The 27,212-nt window shown below is 43.4% G+C and overlaps 1 protein-coding gene across 1 annotated transcript in view; it reads right to left on the reverse strand.

Annotated features, from left to right (window-relative positions):
• unc5b (unc-5 netrin receptor B) overlaps positions 1-27,212 on the reverse strand; it is an 83,836-nt gene that overhangs the window by 38,870 nt on the left and 17,754 nt on the right. Inside the window, exon 2 of the mRNA XM_073482330.1 lies at positions 13,503-13,669. Within this exon, the coding sequence (XP_073338431.1) occupies positions 13,503-13,669 (167 nt within the window). The remainder of the gene's footprint in view (positions 1-13,502; positions 13,670-27,212) is intronic.

Below are 27,212 nucleotides of genomic sequence, written 5' to 3' on the forward strand. Positions count from 1 at the left end.
AATTCTATAATTCATCTTAATTGAGAAAAACAAGCAGGCAAAGGCCGAGCACTGGAAAAGATGTAAAGTTCAGGTCCTGTATTTCTGGGACTTAGGGACTTGAGTGTATGTTTTGTGTCCGTGAAAGGTGAACGCAGGTGCTTACCGCTGCGAAAACGTGTTCACCTTTCTTCTTTTTTTGCTTGTTAGAGGGCATTTTTCTTTAATGAGGTTGAAAAGAAAGCAAACAAATCATACGAGAAAGAACAACATGTACAAAAGAAGACGACATTGGCTCTAATTCCATGATGGTTAAGTAAACCGATTGTTATCGATATGAGAATTCTGGCAAGAAAATGGAGAGAAAAACACTGAAAATTAGAGCCTCTGTGCTATAATGAAGGAGAGGGAATGTATTTTTATTTTCTGCACTCGCTGGGATTTTTACACACATGCTGTAATTTATTCAAGGGTTCTCTGGTTCACATTCCCGAGCTTAGAGACAGAGGTAAAAAGGCAGATGGTGTTTAAACACTGTCTTGAAAATGCAGAGTAAACATGACATCTAAATATCAAATTGTTGAGAAACTTTCGGGCCAATATGGGAGCATGAATACAGATGGAGCCCCAGCTTTGGCGGCACGCGCGCAGACTTTTGCTTCAGGTAATTAGCAGAGCATTGAGGGCTTTTTGTTCTCTTTTCAGGCTGTTGGAAGTTAAAAGCGAGCTCTAACTGCTTGGCAGAGGAGAATCTTGTGTTTCAGCATACTGTTTAACATTTATGAATGAGAAGATCCCTGCTGTTCTAATGTAAGATCAATGCAATAAAAGGAGGATTTCTACACTGGCTGCCATTGTGCTGCTGAGCGTGTAGTCCCAAAGCTTTATTAGAGACTACATGTTTTCAGAATATGCAGGACTGTATCGTTTGTGTTTGCCTTTATTTTTTTCATCCACTTTCAAGAGCCTGTGCTATCTAGGGCAGTGGTCAGCAGTTTTAATCAATTTTCCAAACGCGGGAGCGCTATGGCGGGCAAGAAATCCCAACAGGACAGTAGGGAATGGACATAGCAATAATAATAACACAAAATCTAATCTGAATTATGCTCTAAAGAGATTAGGTCAGAATAATCCCCAGAATAAACACAAACGGGGGAGGAGGGGAGTGATCAAATGCAGGGAGGGAGCTGCATCGCATGCGCATGGATGTTTTTATTCCTGACGGTGGGATTTGTGTAAAGTTGTGTTTGATTTTGGGTGTAAGAGTGATGAGGGTGTTTATTTTGGGAAATGGGAATATGTCTCAGGCTCAGAGAGTTGCTATTATTAAAGCAGACTAAAATGCCTCCTATTGCCTGCTCAAACAAAGAGAGACTCCCCTCAGTGTGAAGGAAGGATTCCTGAACATTTTCAGTCACAGAGCCAAATGGAGTACATTCATTTCCAAGTGGGATCCAGATTTATTAGACATATCACCACACAATTAGACAGAGACCCATTAAACTCATTATCCATTCACCAGTTTGGGTGCAAATAAAGTTTAAACGGTGCAAACATATTGCTTTCAACCAGTCCGCTGAAAAAAGAAAGATGTGACTGTCTGTGATCTCACTTCACCTATTATTACTTGGAGACAGTAACAATTTTCTGAATGCACAGCCAAATGCTAAATCACTACTTTAACATCACTGATTTCAGTAAAAGTACAGGGCAAGAGTTTAGCTCATGCAGCAGTGCCACACTGATTTATGCCCCTAGAAGAGGATGCACAACATTGTTGAGTCAAAATTAAAGGAATAGTTTGACATTTTGGTGCCTGGCAGCCTCATAGTGATGACAGGACTCCAGGAAGTCACTACATCCGGCCAAGAAGTTCCAGTTTTAGCACATAACTCCCCATAAAACCACTTCTGTTTGTGTTTGGACTGAACAAACAAGATATAATGTGGTAATTTAGCTGTTTCTCCCTGCTTCTACTGTAGTGTCTGCACCCACTGATTCTTGCTTCACATTAAAGGAGACCTATTATTCTTTTTTTGTTTTGTCCTTTCCTGCAGTGTGTTGTATAGGTTCCTGTGCATGTAAAAGATCTTGAAAGTAGAAAAGATCATCCTGCACCAACAGAAGCTCCTCTCTCCCACAGAAAACACTGCTCCTGAAACGCCTCGTCTGTAGTCCTGCCTTTAATTAGGTGACTTTGTGACATCACACTACGTCACCATGTCTAGCAGCTAGTTTGGCACGCAAGAATTGATTTTGCACGGCGGCTCTGTTGTTGTTAGCGGTGCTGGCTCAGGTGTGTGTGAGCTGACCAATCAGAGCAGACTGGGTAGACAGGATGGGGGGCCTTAAAGAGACAGGAGCTAAAACAGAACATTTCAAACAGAGGGGGAATACAGTGCTGCAGCTCTGGACAGTACGAGAAACCTGATGTGTTTTTTGAGCATTAAAGCATGTAGACCTCTTCTAGTAGTAACCCATAATAAAATGATGAATGTGAAAATGAACATAATATGTCTCCGTTAAGCACAAAGATATAAGAGTGATATTGATCTTGTCATCTCTGAGCCAGAAAACAATTTCCCAAAATGTTGAATTATTTCCCAATGCCAGCCGCTGGTTTACAGCTCCAAACTGTGATATGGTTGATTTGCTCAAATGACTGCAGGGTCTCTACTGTGGCTCTTCCCTGTGCTGACTCTGTGTGCTGCGGAGGGTTCAGGGATCAAAACGGACAGGGCCAGGGCAGATCTCGAGGTCACCAGCCGCCTTTCTGCTGAGCACGCTATTGTCCTGCAGCTGCATGGCCGCACCACTCCAGGTCTATTCAGAGTCTATTCAGCAGCTTCAGCTAAGTGCAACAGAAGACCCCGGTCTATTGTCTGACGCCAAGTCTGTTTGAGCTGCACCAGAATGCTCACTTCATCTCCCAGCGAGTTCAGAGAAACAGTTAAGTCTCAGAGAATGGGGGCGGATTTACACAAGTAAAAAGACACGTTAAACACATTCAGGCCGGCTCCAGCACTCAAACAGAGAGCTACTTGACCTCGTGTGGCCTTTGCAGAATGTCAAACCACACTGTATGACCTGGTTGCTTCAACACTCACACATGCATTTAGATCCAAACAGAGATCTCCAATTTCATACACTTCCTACACTACACCTGCTTTTGTATTTCTCGAAGCTTGCATCAACATTAGCTAGCTTTATTTTCATTTTACTTTTGTTGTGAGTGTGAAATAGGAAGCAATAAAAGCATTATAAGGCAAAAATGGGCGACAAGAGACCAGCGGCGTTGCTAGCAAGCTAGCTATTCCCAAAGTATTGGGGTAAGTGTATGATCGTGCACACAAAATGGCCATATCACACTCAGTAAAAAAGCCATCTGGAAGCATCAGCACTTCTATGGGCAGAATTAAGTCAGAGTGCAATGACTTTCTCATCTAAAGTGCCTCCGAAGAGCCCCATTATTACCTTCCCAGAATGCAAATGTGCTTTGGGCCAATTAGAGGTTGAGCCAATACCAATGTAAGCCCATAAAAACCCGCCCTTCCATAATCATTCAGCAATATGACTCATGGGTAAGATTGGAACACCGGCCTGTAAATGTGTCATGATTATGACTCCGTGCTTAAAATGAATGGAGGAGCTGTGTATTTCATTCCCACGGAGCTGGAGCTGAGCCACGCATATGTTAGTGTCAGAGCTCCTAATGAAATAAATAGACTTGTGATAGTACTTATTAGGCCTCCATAAGTGGCAGGTAAAGACAAGGGCACGGTGGCGGATCAAAGGCAGTTAAATGTCTCTTTCTAGATCCCCACCTATCAAGAGGTATTTAGGGGGGGAGAGTTGGGGGGGAGGGGGTTGCTTTTTTGTTTGTGGAGACAGACGCCCTCATCCAGGATCTCTCTGTGTAATTACACGCCACAGAAGACCTTCATTCCTCTCCTCTTCACAGAGAGAGATGAAAGACGAGAGAGACAGGGGCATGTAATCGCTCCTCTGACTGAAAGAGGGGGAGAGGAGGTGAGGGACGCAGAGAATAGAAGGACAAAAGGATGGTGAGTGGTGGTGGGGTTTTAATAAACCTCCTCTGTCTCTTGTTTACAGAGCCTCTCCTTACCTCTCCTGATTCTCTCTCTCTGTCTCTCTCTCTCTCTCTCTCACACACACACACAAACAGACTATCTTTGAATGAGGCTTTCATTATTCTCAGAGTTGCCTGTTCTTCGCCTCAGGACAGATGTGTAAATTGTTGTGCTAATGTAAGGCCCGCGCAGAGAGCTTTAGAGGGAAGGAGATTTACACACTCCACACCACTGTATAACTGTCACTCACAAACTCACGCTCACAAGAGCATAAAGGAGGCTGCCGTAAGCGACAGCATCTCAGCACACACACTCACCAGACCACGCGTGCTCGCAAACAGACACACACTCCGGTACTGATGGTACTGACAGAGGCGTGGGTGGACGTTGACATGCACACGTAAATGTTCCATTTCCATCTGCCATTCATACTCTTCAAGCCCAAGTCTAGCAAAAAGAGTCCCTCACCTCATCACAACGGGCTTAATAGCAGCAATCTGTCGCTGTTCCTGTAAAACTCCAATATTTTTCCATTACCCGCTTTGTTTACTCTGAAGGGCACAGGGGGCAAAACGCCGGAAAGGCACCTGCTAATGATCTCCCTTTGCTTCTGTCGTTGGATAATCTGAGGGATCTTTGTGTTGGTTTTTAATAGTTTGGAAACATCTGTAGTTTGGAAAGAGCAAAGTACTCATCATGCAAATGAGAGTAATGCGAGGGAAAGGGATGATATGGGAAAAATCTAACTAAAGAAATGTAATGGCAGAAAATGAAGCATCCACAATTTCAATAATTAATTTATCATTTAAATGAACAGTTTGGGAATTGCACTTTTGTGCCAAGAGTGAGATTAGAATATCAAAACCACTGCACTATCTGTACTATAAATATGGAGCTGCAGCCAGTTAGCTGGTTAGCTTAGCTTATCACAAAGACCAGAAACAGGAGAAAAGAGTGAGGCTGCCTCTGACCTGCGGTAACAAAATATACTTATCAGCACCTTAATTATGTTCTTTTGTTTAGTCCACATATACAACTATACAACATACAATACAGATCCAATAGTGGCATCAATCTTCTCTTCTGACTCTCTGAAAGAGAGTGAATGAGTGGATTTCTTTTGTAACACCTTGCTCTCTGAGACATTGTAATGAGTATTTTTTATTATCTTCAGACATTAAATAGACTACCAATACTAATAATAACCAAGAAGTTAATTGCAAATGAAAAATAATCATTACTTACTGCGCTCACCAGCCACTTCATTAGGTGCACTTTTACGATCTAATGTGATCCAATGCAGCAGCTCTGCCATGACTTTCCCAAAGCTTATACCGCTACTTCATATTTATCATTGAGGCTGTTGTGAGTGTTGTTGTACTGGAGTGCATTACACTGAAAGATGTTTTTAATATTCAGACCCCCTCATGTATTCTAACATTAGAAACCCCTCTCAACACAATGCGGTCCAGTTCAACACAACTGCAAACTACAATCTAAATGATAACCATGTAGTTAAATTAATACCACTCTGATTAAAACTGAACATTATTATCTTTGTAAAGGCAGAATTTATGGCGGACCTCTTGTACTGGATTACATTAATGTTACAAATGTACCTAATAAAGTGGCCGGTGAGTATATTTGCACTGTTTTGAACTTTTTTTCACTGTTCTCTAACTCCTGGTCACATCTCCGCCAAGTTTGCATGACACCAGGTGACTGACGACTCCTCTGTCTGTCTGTCTGATGGCGCCGAGGCCTCTGAGGGGTTCCAAACAACCCATCTGCCCAGGAATCTGCCGGTCCGTCTGTCTGTCTGTCTGGCTCTCCACAGGTATGTCTATCTGTCCCTGCGTGATCCATGTTTCTCTTATTAAGCCATGGAAGAGGAGGGCAGGGGCTGGCTGCAGCGTGAAGGTTGAAGCTATAGACAGAGAGACACCGCGCAGGGTTTAATGACCCACTATAACTATACCTATTCATCTCCCCCAGCAGAGCACTGAAATGCCACGGAAATGGTCCTCATGCTGAAGATATTGCACCGTACTAAATCACAACTCTTTAGCCGGTACTAGCTACATGACTACATGGCACATGTTCTTCATTTGACACAAAACGACTGAAGGAATACTTGAAAACAAATTAATCTGAAAGTCTGGCAAAATGACGTCAGAGAGCGCATAAAACAAAAAAGTGTCAGCCAATGCAACGTGAACCAATCAAGCCACATAAACCAATCTAGCAGAAACTTCAAGCTCACATCTATCCCCGATCGATAAACATCTATATGGCTTTCTTTTGCTTGTGTGAGGTGCTTTCTCTACCTGCAGTACCCACACACACACACACACACACACACACACAGGCACTTGCACATACACACACACCAAGTCTTGTTGCTGAGAGGATTGCAGGCAAGTGAAGCTGAGCAACAGCAGCGGCAGAGCAGAGACACCCAGAGTTAATGAACCCTCACCAGTCAGCATGGCTGTCCATCTGCTTTCATAATCCCCATAAACAGCAGGCCACGAGCGCTGCCCAACCAGCTACACACACACACACACACACACACACACACACACAGAGTATCGTCATCCTAAATATACTATGTATGCTGGATTGGGTGTTGCAGTGGTGGGGGGAACTGATGTGTCCATTATAATGCCTGCACGCCTTAGCTCAACTCACCAGCTAATCTAAGCGGAGTGGCGGGGAGAGCTGAGCATGAGGTCGGCTGCTGAGTCCATCTGGTCAGCAGCAGGTAAGAGGCTTGAAACACACACCCGCTGACACACTTGATGCGTGTGTGAGCTCATACACTTAAATCTAACCTTAATTACATGCAGGTACATCTGCCACGTTAGAGCAGACCTCGTGCCACTACCTCACACATGGCGCTCATTTAAAGCGGTCCCTAAACTCCTCTGCGACGGATGCCTGGTGGCGTTTTGTAGCGCGTGCACACGTACACCTGGCATGGTGAATGAACCAGGAGGATAAACCAGGTTTCCTCCTGTGCAATCAGAGCGGCTGCCAGAGCGAGAGAGATGGGTGTGTGTGCCCGAGCTGTGTGCTGATTGAGACTGGGAGTGTGACCCCACTGTGACCCATGCAGAAAAGGGAGTAATACCTAAGTAATACGACTGGCTTCCCATCAGCGCACCCATCGCACGTACACACACTCCAAACGCACAGACCAAGCCAAGAGGAGCCTGTCAGCCCCTTGATTAAGACCTGCATCCAAGGCGAGAACAGCATCTTTACTGTGTGTTTGGAGGCTCCCAGTCAAAGCTTCTGGAGGAGTGCTACGAATTAAGTCCTGAAGCTGAAGACGGGTGGAGGAATTAAAGGGTGGATGAGGGCAGATCTCATTCTTTCACTCTTCTCTTTGCTATGGTGGTGATCCAAGAGTGTCTGAGCGGAAACAGGGATTATTGCCCCTACTGTGCGTGTTTGTATGTGTCTGCATATGTCTGGGGGATGAAGCCAGATACTGCGTATAGCTGACATTTTGATTTAGCACGATCTTTAAAGCTCAAGCTGAGGAGAGGAAAAGAAAGGAAAGGAAAGGAAAGACATGGAAAGAGAAGGACAGGAGAGAAAAGGAAATGAGAGACAAGGCTAGGAAAGGAAAGCTCTTGATGTGCCCTTATTGACCTTTGATTAAGTGCCAATCACCGCTCCATTACTGACAGGGGCAATGAGCTTAAGAGACAAACATGGTGCTTAAACTCCATGTCAGTCGCTACATTAAATAACACTGCCGATCACACTGTTGACATGCAGCCAATCACACAACCCCTTCCACCCCCCCACCCCCTCTACACAAATACACTCAGCGAGCATCATCCGCCTTGATTTAAAACACAAGGGAGGCGAAAAAAATTGTAAGTTGTTTGAAAGTCCTGCTGTTGCCTAGCTGCCTGCCATGCAGACAGAAGGACGCGGGATCATTTCCGTTCCCTCTGTCTCAGCCGGAGATATGCACACACGTACGCTCAATACGCCCATCTCTCCGGGGAGGTCTGTGTGTCATTCCCCCACTTTAGACACACCAGCTGCTCGGTGCGGGCTCCGCAGTGTTAAGAGCCCCTTCCCACCTCGCACAAGCCCCCGGTGGCACCCACATCTACTTACACACAGGCATGACAAAGCTCCCCTCATTCCCCTCCTTTACGTTCTCTACCACTACCCAAACACCCCCCCACATTCATAAGTACCCTGAGGGCAGATGGGACCCTAATAAGCGTTACACTCATAGAAATGGGATTCTTCACAGTGCCTTCTAAAGAGCAATTCCCAAACTCCACCAGAGAGCTGGCTGGGGAAAAAAATGATGGGGAGTGAGAGATATGGATGACAGAGGTTGGTATATGTGAGACTATAAAGCTATAAATACGCCTGATGAGACTATCAAGAGATTGAAGGAAGAGGAAGGGGAAATGGGGACACGTGAAGGCAATTTATTAATGTGGATGTGGGGGAATGTAGCCCCACATGCCAGACTCACAAAAGGAAGTCGAAATAACACCGACTGCAACTGCCTCCTCTAATGCAGCACATTTCCTCTCCTGATGGAAAGTGTATTATTAACAAGCTTTAAGCAGAATTTTCCAGTTTGCCAAGCCCACATGGCACTCTCAAACACAAACAGAGACAAACTCAAGCATTAACAGATTGGCTGTGGTCTAAGCTCTGAGTGGACTTGGCTCAACTGCCTTTTGAAGACAAAAAAAAGCCTCTGCTAAGAAGATGAGGGGGAATCTACATGGCCTGAAAAAACTCCCTTTTTCAGACCAGGACACACGCAGAGTGCTGGACCACAGCACAGCCAATCAAGCGCTGACGCTGCCTCTGATCTATAGACCTCAGTGCAAACACTTTTACCAAGTGTGTGTGTGTGTGTGTGTGTGTGTGTGTGTGTGTGTGTGTGTGTGTGTCTATCTTAGGGTAAGGGGGGAGCTCAGGATCTGGCGTGACCCCCTGTAGTGAATCCTGATCCTATTGGTCACGATTGCTCAGAGTGCTGCTGAGATCTTAAATGAAAATTCCTGCACTCACTCCCTCACTCACTCCTCCCAAGTGACCCAGCAGGTCTTCCAACCATTATACATAGAAATGCTACCTCTTCATCAGGGGATGTGGCTCTGTTTTGCATATGTGGGTGTGTGTGGGTGTGTGTGTGTGGGGGGTGTGGGTGGGTGGGTGCTGTAGTTTTGATGTCAGATGTCACTGAACCCGTCTGAGCACATCAATCATCACGAGAATCAGAGAATTTTAAGCTGAAACAAGCAGGTGTGAGTTTTACCTGCGCATGAGTGGTTATGCAACAGTAGCACACACACACACACACACACACACACGCAAGTATAACTCCTGTCGAAGTTGTGAATGAGTTCTGAGTGTGTGTGTGTGTTCTGCTGCCGCCCCCCCCCACCCCACACAAAGGGGCAGAAAAAGCTCTCTGGAGTCTCCTATTCATCTGAAGCACAATGGAACCCCACAGAGGTTTTCTTCCTGTTTCCCTGTCTGCCCCACCCAGCTCCCCCCACAGGGGCAGGATGGAGGGGCAGGGGGTGCCCTGTCCTGCCGGCCCAGCAGCAACTCACAGCTCCCCATCTGCCATCGAAACTCTCTCCCTCCTCCGCCCCCTGACTCAGCCATCCAGTCCTCCCTCAACTTATTTGACTCCACTCGCAGGTTGTCTGAAGACCCCGTGCCAAAATATGTGGGTTTTATTTAGAAAGGATAAACCGACAGAATAATAATGAAGTTTGCGATAACTATCAAAAAAAAAAGAAAAACTAGTCCGACCTTGGGAAACAAACAGCTCGGTCAAAAACATTTTTAAATTTCAAACATCAGTGGCTTTAAATGTTTGGATTCAATTGAAACATTCTTGCATTTCACTGGTGTTTAATGTGACGGCACACAGGTAGGAGAGACCATCTGGTGTGCGATAAACAAGACATTTTTAACCACAATCCAGGCAAGCATTACATTAAATATTCAAATAACTTCACTTGATGATAATTATCTACAGTATTTATTTTTTGCACACTTTTTAGACCACACACAGATGGAAATAGTTGGCAGGCTCGGCGATATTGATTAAATCATTATCACTCCAGATTCTAAATACTTTGAGGACACAGTGTCTCCGCAGAGGACAATAACGCCCCGTACTTAAAACTAGATTCATCTCAAGTCTGTCAATCTCTCCTCCAAACTTTCTTCTGCTGATAATTCCTCTTTCCATTCTTTATAGTCAGCTCCCTCTTCCATTTACCTCGCTGTTCCCCCCTCCTACAGAGCCCTTGCTGTTTGCTGCAGATTTATGGTCCGGCCTAACATGCACAGTATTGGCAAAGCATTAAACATGTCTACTCTTAATACTGTGAGCTCTCTCCATCGATAAGAGCCTTAATAAAAACATCCCCCTAGTGGATTTGTGTGTCTCTTTTTCCACTTTCCAGCCTCCGCCTCCCTCCTCGACAGTATCCTCCTCTCTTAACCACTGTTTCTTGTGCCGCTTTGCTAGCTTCAACCTGTTTCTGCTGCACATCGCTCGCCTTCCTCCCATACTTCTCCCTCCTCACTCACCGCCTCATTCTCTGGCCTGTGCCAGAGGTTTAATGACGCTTGAATGCCACTGCTATGAGAGTTTTCTTCTTCGCTCTTTTCTCATAAAGGATATTTAAAAGCCATGCCCTGAGATCAATCTATCTCAATGTGTCTCTCACGGATTCATTTCTCTTCCATCTCCTCTTTCTCTCTATTTCAGATGGATAGCATTACCCTGCCTAACCCCTCGCCATGTTTGGTTCACACGCATCCCTTACAACAGCCCCTGGCTGCAATTGGCACAGTTGCTTGAACTGACACTCTTTTATCTAGTCTATAAATGCCTATTGGTACCCTAAAATCCTTCACTACCCCCTGAAGCCATCCGGGTCAGTTACGCCTGTGAGAGCCAAGCAGCTGTTGCCCTCCCACTTCTTTCTCCTTTGCTGTCTCTGATGTCAAGAATTTGAGCATCATAAGCACATTTTAAATATTAACAAAGACCACTTTGCACGTATGAATAATACAGCAGAGAGGGCAGTGGCTGGCCAGCGATCCCATCCCCTGCCGCATGACGGCCATAAAAACTAATGCACTGCTCCGGGACAGAATGTGGCCTGGTCTGGTCTGCCAGCAGGACTCGCCTGAGGAACTAGTCTGGCCCGTGGCCTGGCCTAAAGAGAGCTGTCGGTCTGTTTATTTATCACGATGCCCAACCACCTGTCCAAATCTCTGCAGATGCAACAGCCTGGCAGCACTTTTGTTATGACTACATGTTTCAGAGACACTTTAATCTAATCTGACATCTCAATCTGTTGAGCGTCTTTGAAGCCAAATTCACTTTGGTGTTTGTTTGAGGTGAGCTTCGTTGTCACATTCCTTTCTTTCTGTGCATCTAAAATTCATACATATAGCTGGTGGGAAAATTACAGAGCTCCTCTGACCGAGACCTTTTTACTAGCTCATATAATATTAAAGAATGTGAGTCCTCTCCTTGTTGCAGCCGAGGATTCCCACACCAAACACAAACGAGACGGCACATCCTCCGAGAGTGTCACTATTCATCCGGCCCTCCATGGGAGTGTCTGACATGCTACGCTCTCTAACTCTGAACACTCCACTGCTCCTTCGCCCTACCCTCGCCACCCTCGCTCTCCTCCCAGTCTGGACACTGGTCTCCAGACTCCCCTCCTCCTCCTTCCTCCCTCAAGGCTTACTGGGCACTTCTCCATTTAATCCTGATGTGACAAACACATTTCCCGTATGTCGTTTCTCTAATTCCGATGAAGTCATTAATAATCACACGCAGAAAAGTGGACAGCAGGATAGTTACTCCAGACAAGTGTTCCTGGCAGTCTGGGTAATTAATGTGTATGTCAACACAGAAAGAGGAGCACCGTAGCAGAAATGTGAGCTCAGCACATCCACAATGCAGGCAGAGAGGGAGACAGGAGGGATCTGAGGAGGAGGCGGGCGGCGGAGGAAAGGTACACACACAATGGGGAGGGAAGATAAATGCAATCTGTCCGTCCCATCATGCATTCCCTAAATATATCTCTGCCTTGCTCTGTAGGAGACAGAAACTTTACTGGGGCACACAGAGCCATTGTCCCCTGGTGTGTGCCCCCCCCCCACAACTCTGCTCCCCCTGAACAGGACCTCGCCGCAATCCTCAACTCTTAATATCAACCTTTCTCATTTCTCATGCAAGGATTTCAGAATGGGCCACAATTTTTAATAAACGTAAGCTGCTTTTCTGCTCCGCCTGTTCAAGGAATAATACACACACAAGGACCTTGAGAGGCGAAGGGCTTCTTAAGGAAATGGCCACAGACCTGGACAGACAGTCATTGGGCCTCCATGTCATTAAGTACAAAATAAAATGGACTTCTTCACCAGATAGACCCAGATGTGTTTCTTGGAGTGTTCCTCTAGCAGAGCTTGTGCTTGTTGTTGTCCGCATTGTTCTTTTTTTTTTTTCCCCAACTGTAAACTGAGCTTAATCCACAATCCACTAAACCCTCAGATTTCTGCCCTGTGTTTCAATCTGATCTGGCAACAGGGAGGGGAGGAAAAAAAAAAAACACGAGGCCACACTGAGAGAAATCATTAATCTAACACTGGAGATGGGCAGCCTCGCCTTGGTGTCCGAGTCCTGTCCCATCAGCTCACCTACACTGACCCGATCTGTGTGTGCACCAAGTGGTTTCATCTCCATGAGAGCTGCTGCAGTCTTTGACGGCATTAACTCCAGGCAATCTGCTGATCAAAGCCCGCTGAGTTCACACTGTGGAATACTTTGTCTAATAAAATAATGATTAGAAAGGTAGAAAAGGTTTGTGATCAACTGAGCCTGTTTCAAAAGCATCCAAGTTTAAAACAAGTGTCACTGGATTCAGACTGAGAAAAAAGAATTAAAAGAATCTCATCCCCTGGAGCACTCCAAGTGCTCTGTCTTACTTTTCACAGGGTTTTTTCTTTTTTCTTTTTCTTCTTGGAGAGGCCGAGGAGGCATGGAGCAAAACCTTAATTACTCCCTGCGCACCGGGGGAGTTTGATTTTTCCGCTCCAAGAAGAAAAGAGAGCTCTGAGCTCTGGTGTACTGAGAGGTTGAAGAGTTTGCTGTGGGTAAAGAAATGTGCTGGTCAGCAGGCGACCCCAGACCCCCCCTGCACCCTTATAGGTGTAATGTGGAACCCAAGACATCTATTTTAAATTTGAGCAAAAGTTAAGATGTGATGGTGTCTCTGAGGCTGGACGCTTTTAGTAAAAGTCGGAATATTTTCTGATGTGTTCAAAATAAACAACGTGAGAGTGTTTCTGTAAATGCATGTGTATTTCTCGTGAGCGCAAATTTCTACTCACCAGTGCCGGAGACGACACATCCCCCGACCAGGAGGAGAAGAACCAGAGGAGCGACACCTTGGTCACGCTGCATCCGAACAGAGCGCATCTTTTCCGGCTCCGCCGTCGCGAAACGTCCCTTGTTGTCCACACAGCGTGTTGGCGCTTGTCCAACAAAGTCTTCACCCCTGAAATATCTCTCAAGAATGAGAGAAACGCGATCGAAGAGTCCAGTGACTACTGCTGGGTGTTTTGGCAAACAGTTCACTCTTCTTCTTTTTCTTCTTCACTGTTGACGCAAAGTGACTGCAACGCTCAAAACACATCCATCACCGAGCAGCTCGTGAGCGTCACAGAAGAGACCGAAAGGGTGTAATTTCCGTCCGTGATCAAACTTTGAAGAGGTCCGTGGATGTATCACACCCTGTGAATGTGAAGGAACAATCTGTCGGCGCTATTCCTGGTGGGTTTCATTTCCAGCCGCACTTGAACCCCGCTGACTGACAGGCTGGCAGAGGCGCCACAAAGTCACCAAAAAGTTGGACGCATTACTGCTCTGAAGAAATTACACGAGAGTCCGATTCCCAGCAAAGGAAAACTTGGTTTGTGACCGTAACAAAAAAAATAAAAAAATAAAAGTACCACAGGGTGGAGATGCTGTCAGGATAGCCGCGTCCGCTGCAGACTGGACTCCGGAGTCTGCTCTGGGGGCCCCTGGGTGTCTTCTCTCGTCCGCGTCCGCAAGGTGTAAACAAGAACACGGGGATGAACGCTGGAGCAGCCTCCGGACTACCAGTCCCCCGCCTGGCCAATCATATACCACCCTCCTCCTCTTCTCAGAGTGAAGGCTGAACAAGTGAAGGTAAACTAGTGGCAAGCGAGGAGGAAATAGATGGGAGGGGAGAGAAAGAAAACCCGGACCGAGGGCGCGCGGCACCGCTGTGGATTCAGAAGGTCTCACTGCAGACAAGTGAGGATGAGTTAGTGACTTTCTTCTATCTATCTATCTATCTATCTATCTATCTATCTATCTATCTATCTATCTATCTATCTATCTATTTTTAAATGCAATAACTTAGACAATCCCCTATCTCTGCGCCCCTCCCTCCCCCAATATGACTAATCTGTGGAGAGCTATCTCTGGAGTCCAGGAACAGAAGTCCAGCAGCAGCAGCAGCAGCAGCAGCAGCAGCGGTCTTGCTTTATGAGAGCATATTATTGCCTGTCAATCCAGCCCTCCCGCTTCTCCGGGTCACATTTTACTCCCGGTGGCCACAAGAGAGCACCCTTTCATAAACGAGCCAATGAGGACGACACCTGACTGGATCTCCAGCAGGACTCTTCATTATCAGAGTGAATGGGGTGGTGCTCATGGTGTCTGATTCGTGAGGGACAACCCAGGGTGCAAGGATGAAGGAGCTGGTTATTTTTAACATTTGAATCCAGCTTCTTATTTTTTTTTTAATACTGGCTAAATCTTTGCACTTGTCATTTACAACAGTGGCATCCTCTCAGAGTTTCTTCAGGTGCTCCCCTTCCTCCTCACTTTACTGCGAAGATGTCACTGTTGTTGATTCTTCTGGAAGCTGCGCATGTGTCACTTATGTGCACTTTGAAGGATGCCTGCACAATTTTTTTTATTTCTGGAACGGCAAAATGCACTCATTATCTCGACATATGATGCACAAATGGCCGACAAATTAAAGGGAGAGACCTGAATAAATGAAAGGGAACATAAATGCTTCCGCTCAGTGGAATGGCTCACTGAGGATGAAAATGGTGTGTGAGTCATGCATTACGGCCTTCGCTGACAACACTGTCAACCCAGTCGAAACACCTATGGGAGATTTGGGAACAACGTGTCAGACAGCGCTCTCCACTGCCGTCGTCCAAACACCCAATGAGGGAAAATCAGTGGGAAGAATGGTGTTCATCCCTCCGGTAGAGATCCAGGGAATGTAGGCCAAGGAACAAGTCTCCTTTAAAGGTGCAATAGTATATAGTATGACTTAGCTTGTTAGCTCAGTTAGCCCTGCAGCTAGCCAGAGTTTACAGACCGACACAGTACATAGACGTCTTTGATACGTCAAAACTGTTATTACTTTATTTTCTGTTGATAATTTCAGTTAACTTATTTGATGTTTTAAACTAAAATTATTACAAATCGCACCTTTAATTTATCACGATTAGGTGGTAAAGAGTATAAAAACACAATTTATATATATGAATACTATACCTTTATCGTGACATGAGACTGTGAATCATCTTAGACTCTGGATTTTGTTATATCGTGATATGTGTGTTCTTTTCCTGGTTTTAAAGGCTGCATTACAGTAAAGTGAAGTAATTTCCTGAATTTACCAGACTGTTCTTGTTCTTGTGTACTTGCCCTATCACACGGGACTTGTATTACCAAGGGGGCCTGATGTGATTTAGAAGTTACTCCCCACATCTGTGTATCTTGTGGCGCATTCGCATTGGATAAGCAAAGTCTGTATTTTACTTTCATTTACTGACGATAAACCTTGGATATGATTTCAAGGCTCCGCGTAACATCAACATTTCAGAAAAGCCGCATCTGTTCTTCAGCAGCCACTTTAATGAAATAGTCTAAAGTTGTTCGACCCACTCTCTGCATGTGTTATAAGCATAAATACACATTTGCAGCTCATTTAGATCCAGTAACAGATGTTCTGTGGCTGTACTTGAATATGACAACCTTTTGTTGCTCCTAACCCTCTCATGTCAATATAGCAGCTGTTGAATGCTGCTCAACATATTTTATGTGTTTAGTCGTCTGATGACAGAAAACAGATGTTTAAATAAAATTGACCCAAAATCATTGCTATGCTCATTTGAAAGGACTAGAATTTATCACACGACCTCAGTGTTTGCCGAAATGGGGGAGATAATTTGTGTCAGAACTTTACGGACATGGCAGATTTGCATGGGGTTAAAATCACAGACAACCTCAACAATTATTACAAACTAGTGCAGTGTCGCTCAAAACATGCTGCACAGATTATCCGGTAATGTGAGTGTTTACAGAGCCAGTCTTATGCCTCCTGAACAGCTCAAAGACTCATCGGGGCTGCCCCATTAAATATACAGTATTAATGATATTTATGATTCAATATCTGGACGATAACATCGTAACCTTTCAAGACAGACCACAATAACCAATGAGAGAGGCGTCCTGCAGGAGCTGATGGTGCTAAACACGCTAGCCCTTGAGGCTAACGTAAGCTAGCATAATCACCTAAAATCTCAACTCCAGCTCACACTGAGGAATAGAAAACCTGTGTTGCCCGCATCTCCCCACTCATCCAGACTGGTTTAACCCTTTAGTCTCGCTGCAAAGTGTTACCAGAGCTCTTAAGCCAATGTCATGCGTCCAAATTTTACCAAATTCCACACTGCACTTGCTCGGGTCCTCAATGACATACCTGCCGAGCGTGAAGTAGATCAGATTGACAGTTCTTGAGATATGCGAATAACAGACAGACAGACAGACAGACAGAGATTCCTTGCTTTATAGATTACTAGAGATCCACTGGTAATGCTAGTCCCATGCAAATAGGGCTTATTTGATTTTGTCACCCGGTCCTCGCATTTATGAGGTGCTATTGAGAAGATTTCAAAATATGGAGATATATATCATGTATTATTTTGATGCCATATCGCCCAGCCCTACTTGCTGCCTTTGTCCAACATTTCTCTCTATGGGCAGTGTCACTCTCTGGCTCATAGTCCGACATTCATTCCTTCTGCTGCTGACTCACATTGACGGTCAGTGAGGGGAAGGTTTATCCTTGCGTGACTTGTGCATTGAGACTACACTGTGTTGCAGAATGCTCAAGATGAAATAATAGTAAAACAGAGCCAAGCCCAGCGTTTTAGGCAGGGGGGGTGAGGCAGACAGTGAGCCTGTATGTAAGCACACACGCAACTCAGCCTACAGCGAGGCCCTCCTCTAAGATGTGACAGTATCTGGCAACAGAACAGCATTGCTGTACTTTGCTCAAATCCAACTTCAAAGGTTATAATTCGCCTGGACAAGTGATGACTCCCAGTGCCTCCCTCCTCCGATGACAATTATGCTGTCTCCTGGAGCAGAGAATACACTCTGGATTATTTATTTATTCTCTAAGTCTTTATTGTGACTGGTGAGAGAGCGAGGGCGAGAGAGGTAGGGACAGAGCGACAGGACGTGGACGGAGAGAGGGAGACACAGGCGGAGACGGAGTGAGCGAGAGAGGTTATGCGTGAAATGGAGTTCGCAGGTTGTGTTTGAGACAGATTTGCCTCGTGGAGCTGCAAATGCGTTTTCTGTTTACATGTCTGTGCATGCCGTTGTGTCTGATTGTGTTTCAGTTTTCACTGGTCGGTTTCTTTCATATAATAGCTCTGTGCTCGGCATAATGAGCATATACTTATGACATTATCCACAATCTTCTTCAAATCTCGTCACTTAGCGGGGATTCTTTGAAGTGAAGATCTCATTCAACAGTGTTTGCGTGACTGACTTTGGTGACACCTTGATAAGATCATGCAGGATGTTAACACTTTGTAAGCTCGACACTATTTGCCCTCTTTTCCTTCTCTCTCTCTAACAAATATCCACAATTATTACACATGATGTTCAACTTGCCTTAAGTTATTATTGTGTCCTGCCCTTTGCTAAGACTAATTGAGGATATGAGTCAAGGGCACCCAATGGGAAACTCGGGGAGAGGAGAGCCATAATCGAGTGGGATGGAACTCATATGCAGAGCACCATACAGCCGAAGAGACAAAGAGAAAGCCTGGGCTATTATTAAGGCATAATAGGTTATCCGCCGAGGACTGTTTAGCACCGCTGACTCTCCGTTGCTTTGTGTTGCAGGCTTGACATAAAAAGGATCAAACTGCCTATCTCTGTAAAACAGAGGGGGTCTAAAAATAGGAGACATGCTCTAGAAGTTGCTGTGGAGATAATTGAATATTATTTTCAGGAATGATTAAGTTGACCTATCCAGTAGACTAATTATTTCTTGCAGGCCAGAGGAGAACTTGTTTAATAGATTGTGGTAGCAGTGAATAAAGCAAAATAAAGCGGCCAATCTGCAGGGTTTCTGCTGACCAGGAAAACATCAGTTGTGGAAAAATGAATACTACCCGTCGTTAGAGTTTGGCTTGCGGGATGTTCACAGATGAGTCTTGCAGTAGTTCAGAGTGGTGTCCTCTCATATTGTCTTTTAGGTCACCCAAATCTCACACGCACACACACAAAAAAGATCATACTGTCTCAGTTTTTTCTGAAGGTGTACGGAAAGTTTTGGTTGAATGTGCCCAAGCATGAGAAGTTTCCTCCAACTTCCTGAAACCTCCTTATTGCTGCTCCAAAAGTATCCTTGTGTTGTTGTTACTACACTTACTCAAGCACTGCACTTAAGTTACATTTTTGAGTTACTTGTACTTAATTATTTCCATTTTTGTCATATTTTACTCCACTTAATTTATACGACGACCTAAAGTTGTTTTCCAGATTGCAGTTTTTACAATTGACGACACATTTCTATACACTGTCTACACAGTTGTTTCTACCAACATGCATGTTAGCACAACAGTTAATCTCACTGCACTAATGCAACCTAAACAATGCATAAATATTTGAGAATAAACTTTTTTAAATACTAGAAGGACTGCCTCATGGTTGCATGCCTCCACGCAGCAGTTATATTGCTGTCCCAGGGCAGATTATTATGATGTCGCAGTGAAGGCTACCCTTGACCTTTTGGATATAAAATGTCATCCCTTAATCATTTTATCCTATTAGATTACAGTGTGTGTAAAATGTTGTCATAATGATCATCAGGGTTGAGATTGTTACTTTTAAAATGGATTCCGATAAAGTAACTAATGACCTGTAAAAAAAAATGTAGTGAGTGATCCAAGTGTCAATCGGGTTTGGGTCGTATCTCAATCTTTATTTTAAAACTGTAATCCTGTTAGTAGTCCCCTTTTTTCTGTAACTTTACCAGAATACACGTACCTTTTTTACTGTGTCCTAATTGCGTAAGCCCGTTACATGTATTCTATTACTCCCCAAGCCTGATTTTCATAGGAACTGCTGAGTAATGGCCAAAAATGTGTTAACAGCCTGTGCGCATGGGGCACATGCTCCATCACCTGAGCTACTGCGGTGCCCCAGTTTGTGCCGACTTTGAAGACGTTCCCTCAACGCATTTCTGAGACATCGTGTTCACGGACGAACTACAGACAACCAGAAAACATAATGCCTCCGGTCACAGCTGTCGTTGGCACAGAGGCATAAAAATAGAGAGAATAAAGTTGGTTCCAATTAGAAATCCATGCATTTCTTTTTCTTTTTCTATTTTTTTTAGGTGTAGGTGCAGCAAAATGTGGCAAAATGCAATTAAAGCAATTTTGTGTCATTTTAGGTAAATATAAATTTGAATTTCAAACTTTTTGTTTTGTGTCAAAGCAGCACAGTTTAATCCACAGTGACTTCTGTTGTGCTGACTGTGTGAAGACGGTTGTGAAAAGTGAACTGAAAATACTGAAAATGGGAGTTACCACTTATAAAAAAAACTGTAATATTTTAGATACAAAACATAGGATCATATGCATTTGTCACAATAATCAATAAACAATAATCCAGTATTACACAATGAGTACTTTTGTTTTACATTCTTTAAGTAGATTTTAATGCATGATAATACTTTCACACTTTCACTTGAGGTTGCTGTATTTTCACACTGAGATATTTTCTGTTTTTACTGAAGTACAGACTCTAAATACTTCTTCCACTCCTGCTTATGTTATCTACAGACCTAAACACGACCATTTCTCACTGAAACTTATTTCTCTCCCTGTGAAAACTCACTGTTGACTGCTCAGAAAATACTTTTTGTATCATCTATTTTTCAGGGACAAGCGGTTGTGAGTTTTGTTCAGCCTGTGAACAATTAGGTAAAAACCGTCCAGTATTCAGATGTGCATGATGACTTGACCTTGTGCAGATTGGTTATGTCGAGTGTTTTTTTTCGGTGTGTCTGCACGCCTGTCGTTGGTGTGAGATTGCGTGTGTGTGTGTGTGTTTGAGGGTAAAACAGAATGTGTGTGTGTGTGTGTGTGTGTGCCTGTCAGTGAGCGTTGACTTCACCTGTCCTCCACCGTTGTAATCCCTCGGTACACCTGGGCCTCTGGGCTTCAGGGCTTTTAGCAGATTGCATGTGTCAGACTTCGGACAATTACAGTGATTGTTGCCCTAGAAACTCTGCTCTCTCTCTGCTTCTGGGGGTAAAAACGTTAATAAAATTAAAGGGCACAGAACAATGTGCAAAATGAGAGAATCTGTCTGCAAGCTGGTTTTAATACATCTAACTCAACCACATTGTAGAGAAACAGCACCTTTACAAACAAACTGAAAGGTTTTCATAAGGTCAATGCTGTTACTGCCGAATGAATTTTAAACTTTTTATCAAGTTTACTTAAACTTAGGAGAGCTGATTTAAATGTAGACCAGTTCCCTCGTCCTCATATTCATCAGCCACAAACATCACACTGTAGCCGATACGATTGCTCTGTTGGATTTACCTCCAAGCCCAAATTGTATTTGTTGATATTCAGGAAAGATAGGAAGCTTAATGCTCATCTTATTCTCTAATGGCCACGGTCAGATTGAACGCTCCTCTCAGCCGTACACAGACATCATTAGTAAACAGCCACACGCTGGTCGTCTGAGCTGAATACTTGGGTGAGAGTGTAGAAAGAGAGAGACCAGCCCCCCAGGAGATTACACCTGTTCCATATCTCCACTCTGTTAAGATAAGGGTTATAACGTGCACAGTAGGAAGTGAGTGATGCACGTTGAGAAGAATGAATCACTGGACTCAGCTGTGTTTCATCAAGTTGTAGAAGGAGTACTCAGATCCTTTACTGAAGCAAAAGTATCACCATATTGTAAAAATACATTACAGATAAAAGTACAGTATTATCAGTTAAACGTGCCCCCGCCAAAAATCACAGGATTGATCTGAGGGGATTGTGACATAATTAATGTGGAATAGAAGAGTTTGGATTCATCTTTTCAGACTTTTCTCTCAAGTTTTAGCCTTTTTTGTAGTAGATGAGAGAGTTTTGCCTCTTTGGCCCCGAACAATTATTTTAATGAGACCATGTGAGAAGTGTAGAGGGGAAATGGGCTGCTAACAAACGAGTATGCTTCTGTAAGGTGTGATAAAGGTTCATTAGCCAAAAAAGTTGAGAAATTCAGGTGTCATTTTGAACTAGGTGTTGTGATTTCATTCATTCAACCTTTATTTCACTCTCCAAAAACCTTTGAAGGCATCCCCTCATTTTCAATGATGACAAGAGAGCGCTTAAAAAAAGATTAACAGGAAAACAAATGACAGTTAAAAACAGTTACATTCAAGAGCAGAGTAGTTTGAAATAATGATTTTAAAGATATAATATGGAACATTTCTGCATTAAAATGTAAAAACAACTGTACCTTTGTTTTATTTTGTTGAGTTGTGTACTAACAAAGGAAGTCGGTAAACAGAACGACCTCGTCCCCATGAACATTTCTGCCTAAGTCACTTACTGTAGGTGGGTTTTCATCAACAGTGGTGGTTGTATGACAACAAAGACAACACTCCCATGATCCCACGCTATTAACACCTTTTGCTTTGTTTTGTTTGCGAGACCCTCAACCAAATTTCATACTGTGAATTTTAACTGACATAGGTTCAAATGTGTTATGTCTTAATGCGTGTTGTAATATTTTCCAAAATGTTTGTGTTAGCTGATCACCTCAGTGGACCAAAATTATGACTTTATAAAGACGGGCTTTATAAATATATAAATAAATAAATAAATAAATAAATAAATAGATAGATAGATAGATAGATAGACCACCCACCCAACCTTTTCATATAAGATCCAATGGTGAGTAGAATAACTGTCACCAGTAATGAATCTTAGGGCGGAGTGATAAACTGTATCTGGAGGTTTAAGGGTGGAGACAGATCCAGTCAGATACCAGGATATTTATGCTCCTAAAATAGCATCTAAATAGTCTTATTTGCATTCAGCTCATACGCTTATCATGCTTGATGAAGAATTTAGGTATGCACATGCACCTTATAGTAGCCATCGTTAATAAATGGTACATTTATAGTTAATTAATCCTAGATTGATAGTTATTTCACTGTTAACAAACAATGAAAGGCTTTTTAAACCATTTATTAAAAGCGCAATATGTAAGAGCGGGCCACCTTGAATTCCTACTCCCAACAAAGAGGGGCAGCATGTCATCAGAGTACCTGCTAACTGCTGCTATCTTCAGCTAGCTGGTTAGCATGCTAACTTCAGTGGATATCTGTTAAACACAGCACATCAACAGTAACATCATTCTTCAGATTCTTCTTCTTCTTCTGTAAGAATTCTAAGCTGTAAAATCAAATAAATGGTGGGTCTATTAAGGAGCAGATAATGGAAACACTCAAGTACCTCAAAACTGTACTCAAGTACAGTAATTGAGTAAATGTACTCAGCAATTTTCCTCCCCTGATCTCACAGCTACAGATGAGATCTGTTGTGTCTTATGTTACACATCATTACCGTTTATTGAGACACACCAAAGTGAAGAAAAGGTGTTTGGTATACTGTAAGTGTTTGTACACTGTGGGTTGTTCGAGGCAGGAAGGGGGAGAGATGCGAGTAAATGAAAGTGCTGTGAGGTGGTGAGACTCGGAGCTGCAGTGAGGAGTGGGTGTGAGCGCTAATTAAACATAACATCTGTTGGAAGCAGAGACACTTGCAGCTATGAAGCTGACAATCAAATTGTCAGCTATTGGAAACCACAATGTCATTTTATATCAAACATTATACAGAGAGTTGATGGATTGAAGGGGGGAGGGAACACATCCCGTGTGCTGAATCTCGCCTCCAGTAAGCTTCACATGTGGGAGTTTCTTACCCACTGTGGGCCTTTGTCAGGTAATCTCTCGGTTTATTAGTCCTGATATGAACTATAAACCCAAATTTTGTTTATGATGAGCGCCATCAGGGCATTGTTGAGTGATGATATTTCATGAGGGGAGCATTATGTTCACTTCATAATATTGGCTGCTCAGCACATTGGCTATGCTAGTCCAGCCCAGACTTGTTTTTTATTGTAGCAAAGGGCTTTAGGACACTGTATCTGTGAGAGCAACATTATGGCTTCTGTATGGACATGCGTGTGTACGTGTGTGTGTTTATGTGTCTAGATTAATGACCACTGGCATAAGAAATGCCACCGACGAGCGTTTTACACAAACAACTTCTAGTTTTGTGACGATGTAGGGAAACGCCTCAGGGTGGAAACATGACTTTTGCTGTCCTCTGTTACTCCCTCCATCCCTTCCTATCTTCATCATCCATCGCTCCTGTTCACCTGTGCCACCTCACTAATGATTGCTCAGCGGCTGTGAGTCCACCATGCATCATTTACCACGAGCTCCAGAGAGGCGGTAAAAGAGAGAGAAGCGACGAGGGGAGCGAAAGAAAGAAATTCTCTATTCATGCAGGTGGGCAGGCTGAATAGGGAGCCACAGCGATATCTGGAAGGAGAGAATGAGAATAAGGGGGAGAAACTGACAGAGGTGCAGACACTAGGAGACAACCATGTGCTGCAAAGGCAGCATAAAGGGAGAAGGTGAGAATAGGCTGGAGGGGGGCAGGAGGCCCATTTTATTAATCACAGCCTTGATCTGGTGGGAAACGCTGACAGATCTGGATGGAAATAATACTCAAGAGTTGCCACCACTGCACTTCTGCTTGCCACCGAGAAAGGGTGGAGACCGAGGCAAGACATTCCCCTAAAACAAAATAACTGTGTCAGCTTGATATGTGTGTTATTTGTAATTAACATAATTGCACAAACAGATTATTGTTATTGAGACCGAGCAGAATATAGTGACCGTACAGATGCAGCCGGGTCGCCAGGATCAAATGTTGGCTGTTCACATTTCTGCAAACTACAAATATGTTAAAATTTGTGTCACATGTACCGTATTGACATCTGTACATTATGTGTCATATCACGTTCACATTATATGTATAACAGCTGACTTTCCTGTCGGGAGCAAGCCAGTGTCTGCTGTATGAGACGCTGTTTCAATATCTTTAGGTGTGAAACCTCTGGATATTTTTAATTAGAGGGCAGGACAGTTCCAGCTGTGTTTGTGGCCACAAAACTGAATATACTTTGATGAGATCTCGAGCAGTTCCAGCCATGTTTTTGTGTCAGAACCGATTATTTTTGACGGCTGTCAGGACATATCCAGACGTGTTTGTGGCAACAGTACTGACACTGACATTTTCAGAGTTGTTTTTTTGGCAAAAAAACAAACCCGTTTTGATGGGATATCAGGACATTTCCAGTTCTATTTGTGGCAACAAAATCAAATATTTTTAAAGAGATTTTTAAAGGGACATTCCAAGTTGTGTTTGTGGCGACAAAACTGAATATATTTTGATGTGGGACATCTGTAACCAAAACTAATTTTCCTAACTCTGACCAGGTGTTTTTTTGTGCCTAAACCTACACAGACCAAGAGCACAGCATTGTCACAACAAGAAATTGAAAATTGAAAGTAAAGAGAAACAGAAAAAGTTGCAAACTTAAAAAAATGTAAAGTTCCAACATATCTGTGGGTTGCAGAAACGTATCTGTACTTTGCCAATATTCATTCTGGCGATCGGGTTGCATACTAACTGCTCAATATTTAGAAGTGTGAGATTTTTAATTGTAATTTGATTTGACATACACAGCTGTCACGACTTAAAACATTTTCAGTATAGCAGAAACAAGGACTGCCTCACTACATTTCTGGTTCAATAACATTCAGATTCATAAAGCTATTTCTGACACGATTGAAGTTTGCCTGACACATACAGTATGTTGTTTCAGCAGCTGTGCGAAACAAAACAACAGCAGTGCTCACACTGTAAGACCTGGTGCGAAAACAGGAAATGGTGCCTCTGCTCAAATATCACAGCGATGGTTTGTTAATATGTTTTTTTTAGAGAATTGTTTGATTCACCACATGTGCGGCAAGTCTTGACAAAGACTCTGTGTTATCCCATGATGCAACACAACTCTGCAGGGTGACATCGTGGCCAACAGCACAACATCAGCCAGTCAAAATGATTTAATATAACAATTTACCTGTCAAGCTGCAAAGACAGGGAAAGGCCAATAGAGCAGAGTGACAATTTTTCCACATTCCTCACGCGAGCTGAATGGACACCATTATTAGCTGTCTGACTAGATGGCCAATCAAGTTGATAATAATAGGTAATAATGGATAACACAGGAGCTGACCCTGCAGTACAGCCAGGCAGCAGTCATCTTATTAGCCTATAAAAAGCTCAGGTGTGGGCGTGCATTGTTTGCCCGGACACGGTCTCCCATCATACTGATATCACCTCATTTCTGGAGGTGGGAGCCAGCAGTGGCATGGAGGGGGAGACGGGGAGAGGGGTGAGGAGGAGGAGGAGGAGGGAAAGGGACGGAAATTAGTTAGATGGGAAATAGTATTAGTTTTTCCAGTTCTAATGACTAATGCATCTCAACAATGATAATACACCTTGTGTTTGTTATTAAATAAATGATTAAATATAGATTCCTTAGCTTTGAATAGAAGTTCTCCGTAATCATAAGACCACTGGAAACACAGTGGCCTTTCCAGAAATTGCATTGGATGTTTGTAAATGGGGATCATCAATATTATTGGCAGGTTGTTTGAGTAACCAGAGGCTGGGAAAACAATCATGAGTTTATCTTGTTTCAGTGTATGAGTTTTTGTCTCTGACCTTTGTGCTCAGGCAGTTGAGGTGCTTTTTCTTTGGGAGGGATGCAAATCCATCTGTAGTTCCCTCAGTCAAATCCATGCAAAGCAGTCAGTTGAATCCGCAGAAGCCTCAAACCAGGAACCAGAGCTTGTGCTTTGAGAATAAGGTCATATTGTTGTGATGATAAGTTTTAAAAAGCCAGAGGGGGAAAAAAAAAACATGGATACAGAGTTTTTCAGTTTTACTTAAAGGATAAGTTCACCCAAAAATTAAAACATCAGTCATTATCTACGCCCCCGTCATGCTGCCGGAAAGTTGGGTGAAGTTTCTTAGTCAACAAAACATTTCTGGAGCTTCACAGAAAAACAGCGTTGCAGCATTCTTCTAAACAAATTAAGTAGATGGGGACTACAAAACAAAAAACATGGCGCCATACAGCTCATTTCATCATAATCCAGGTCTTTAATAGCCCCAAGATCCCAAATTGATTTGAAAAAACATTATTTGCTCCAACACTGTTTTGCTGTGAAGATTGAGAAATGTTTTGTTGATTACAAAACTTCCCCTGACTTTCCATCAGCTTGTGGGTGAGAAGATAATGACTGAATTTTCATTTTTGGGTGAACTTTTCCTTTAAACCTATTGTACCAGTGATTTCACTGAAATATCACAATGTTTAGAGCTTTTGTTTTACAGTAGCTGATGTCAATGACAAAGGAGCACCAAAGTACAGTAGGTGTTCACACAAAAGGGATTAAACCAGTAGGTGCAGAATATATCAAATGGGCACCAAAATAAAAGCGTGACATATGAGCCACTTCTCATGCCTCGTGGGGAGAATCACAAAGAGAGGAAGAGGATATATAGGATGATTGGATATAT

This window comes from Pagrus major, chromosome 15, assembly GCF_040436345.1.
Source record: "Pagrus major chromosome 15, Pma_NU_1.0".
NCBI classification, from domain to species: Eukaryota; Metazoa; Chordata; class Actinopteri; order Spariformes; family Sparidae; genus Pagrus; species Pagrus major.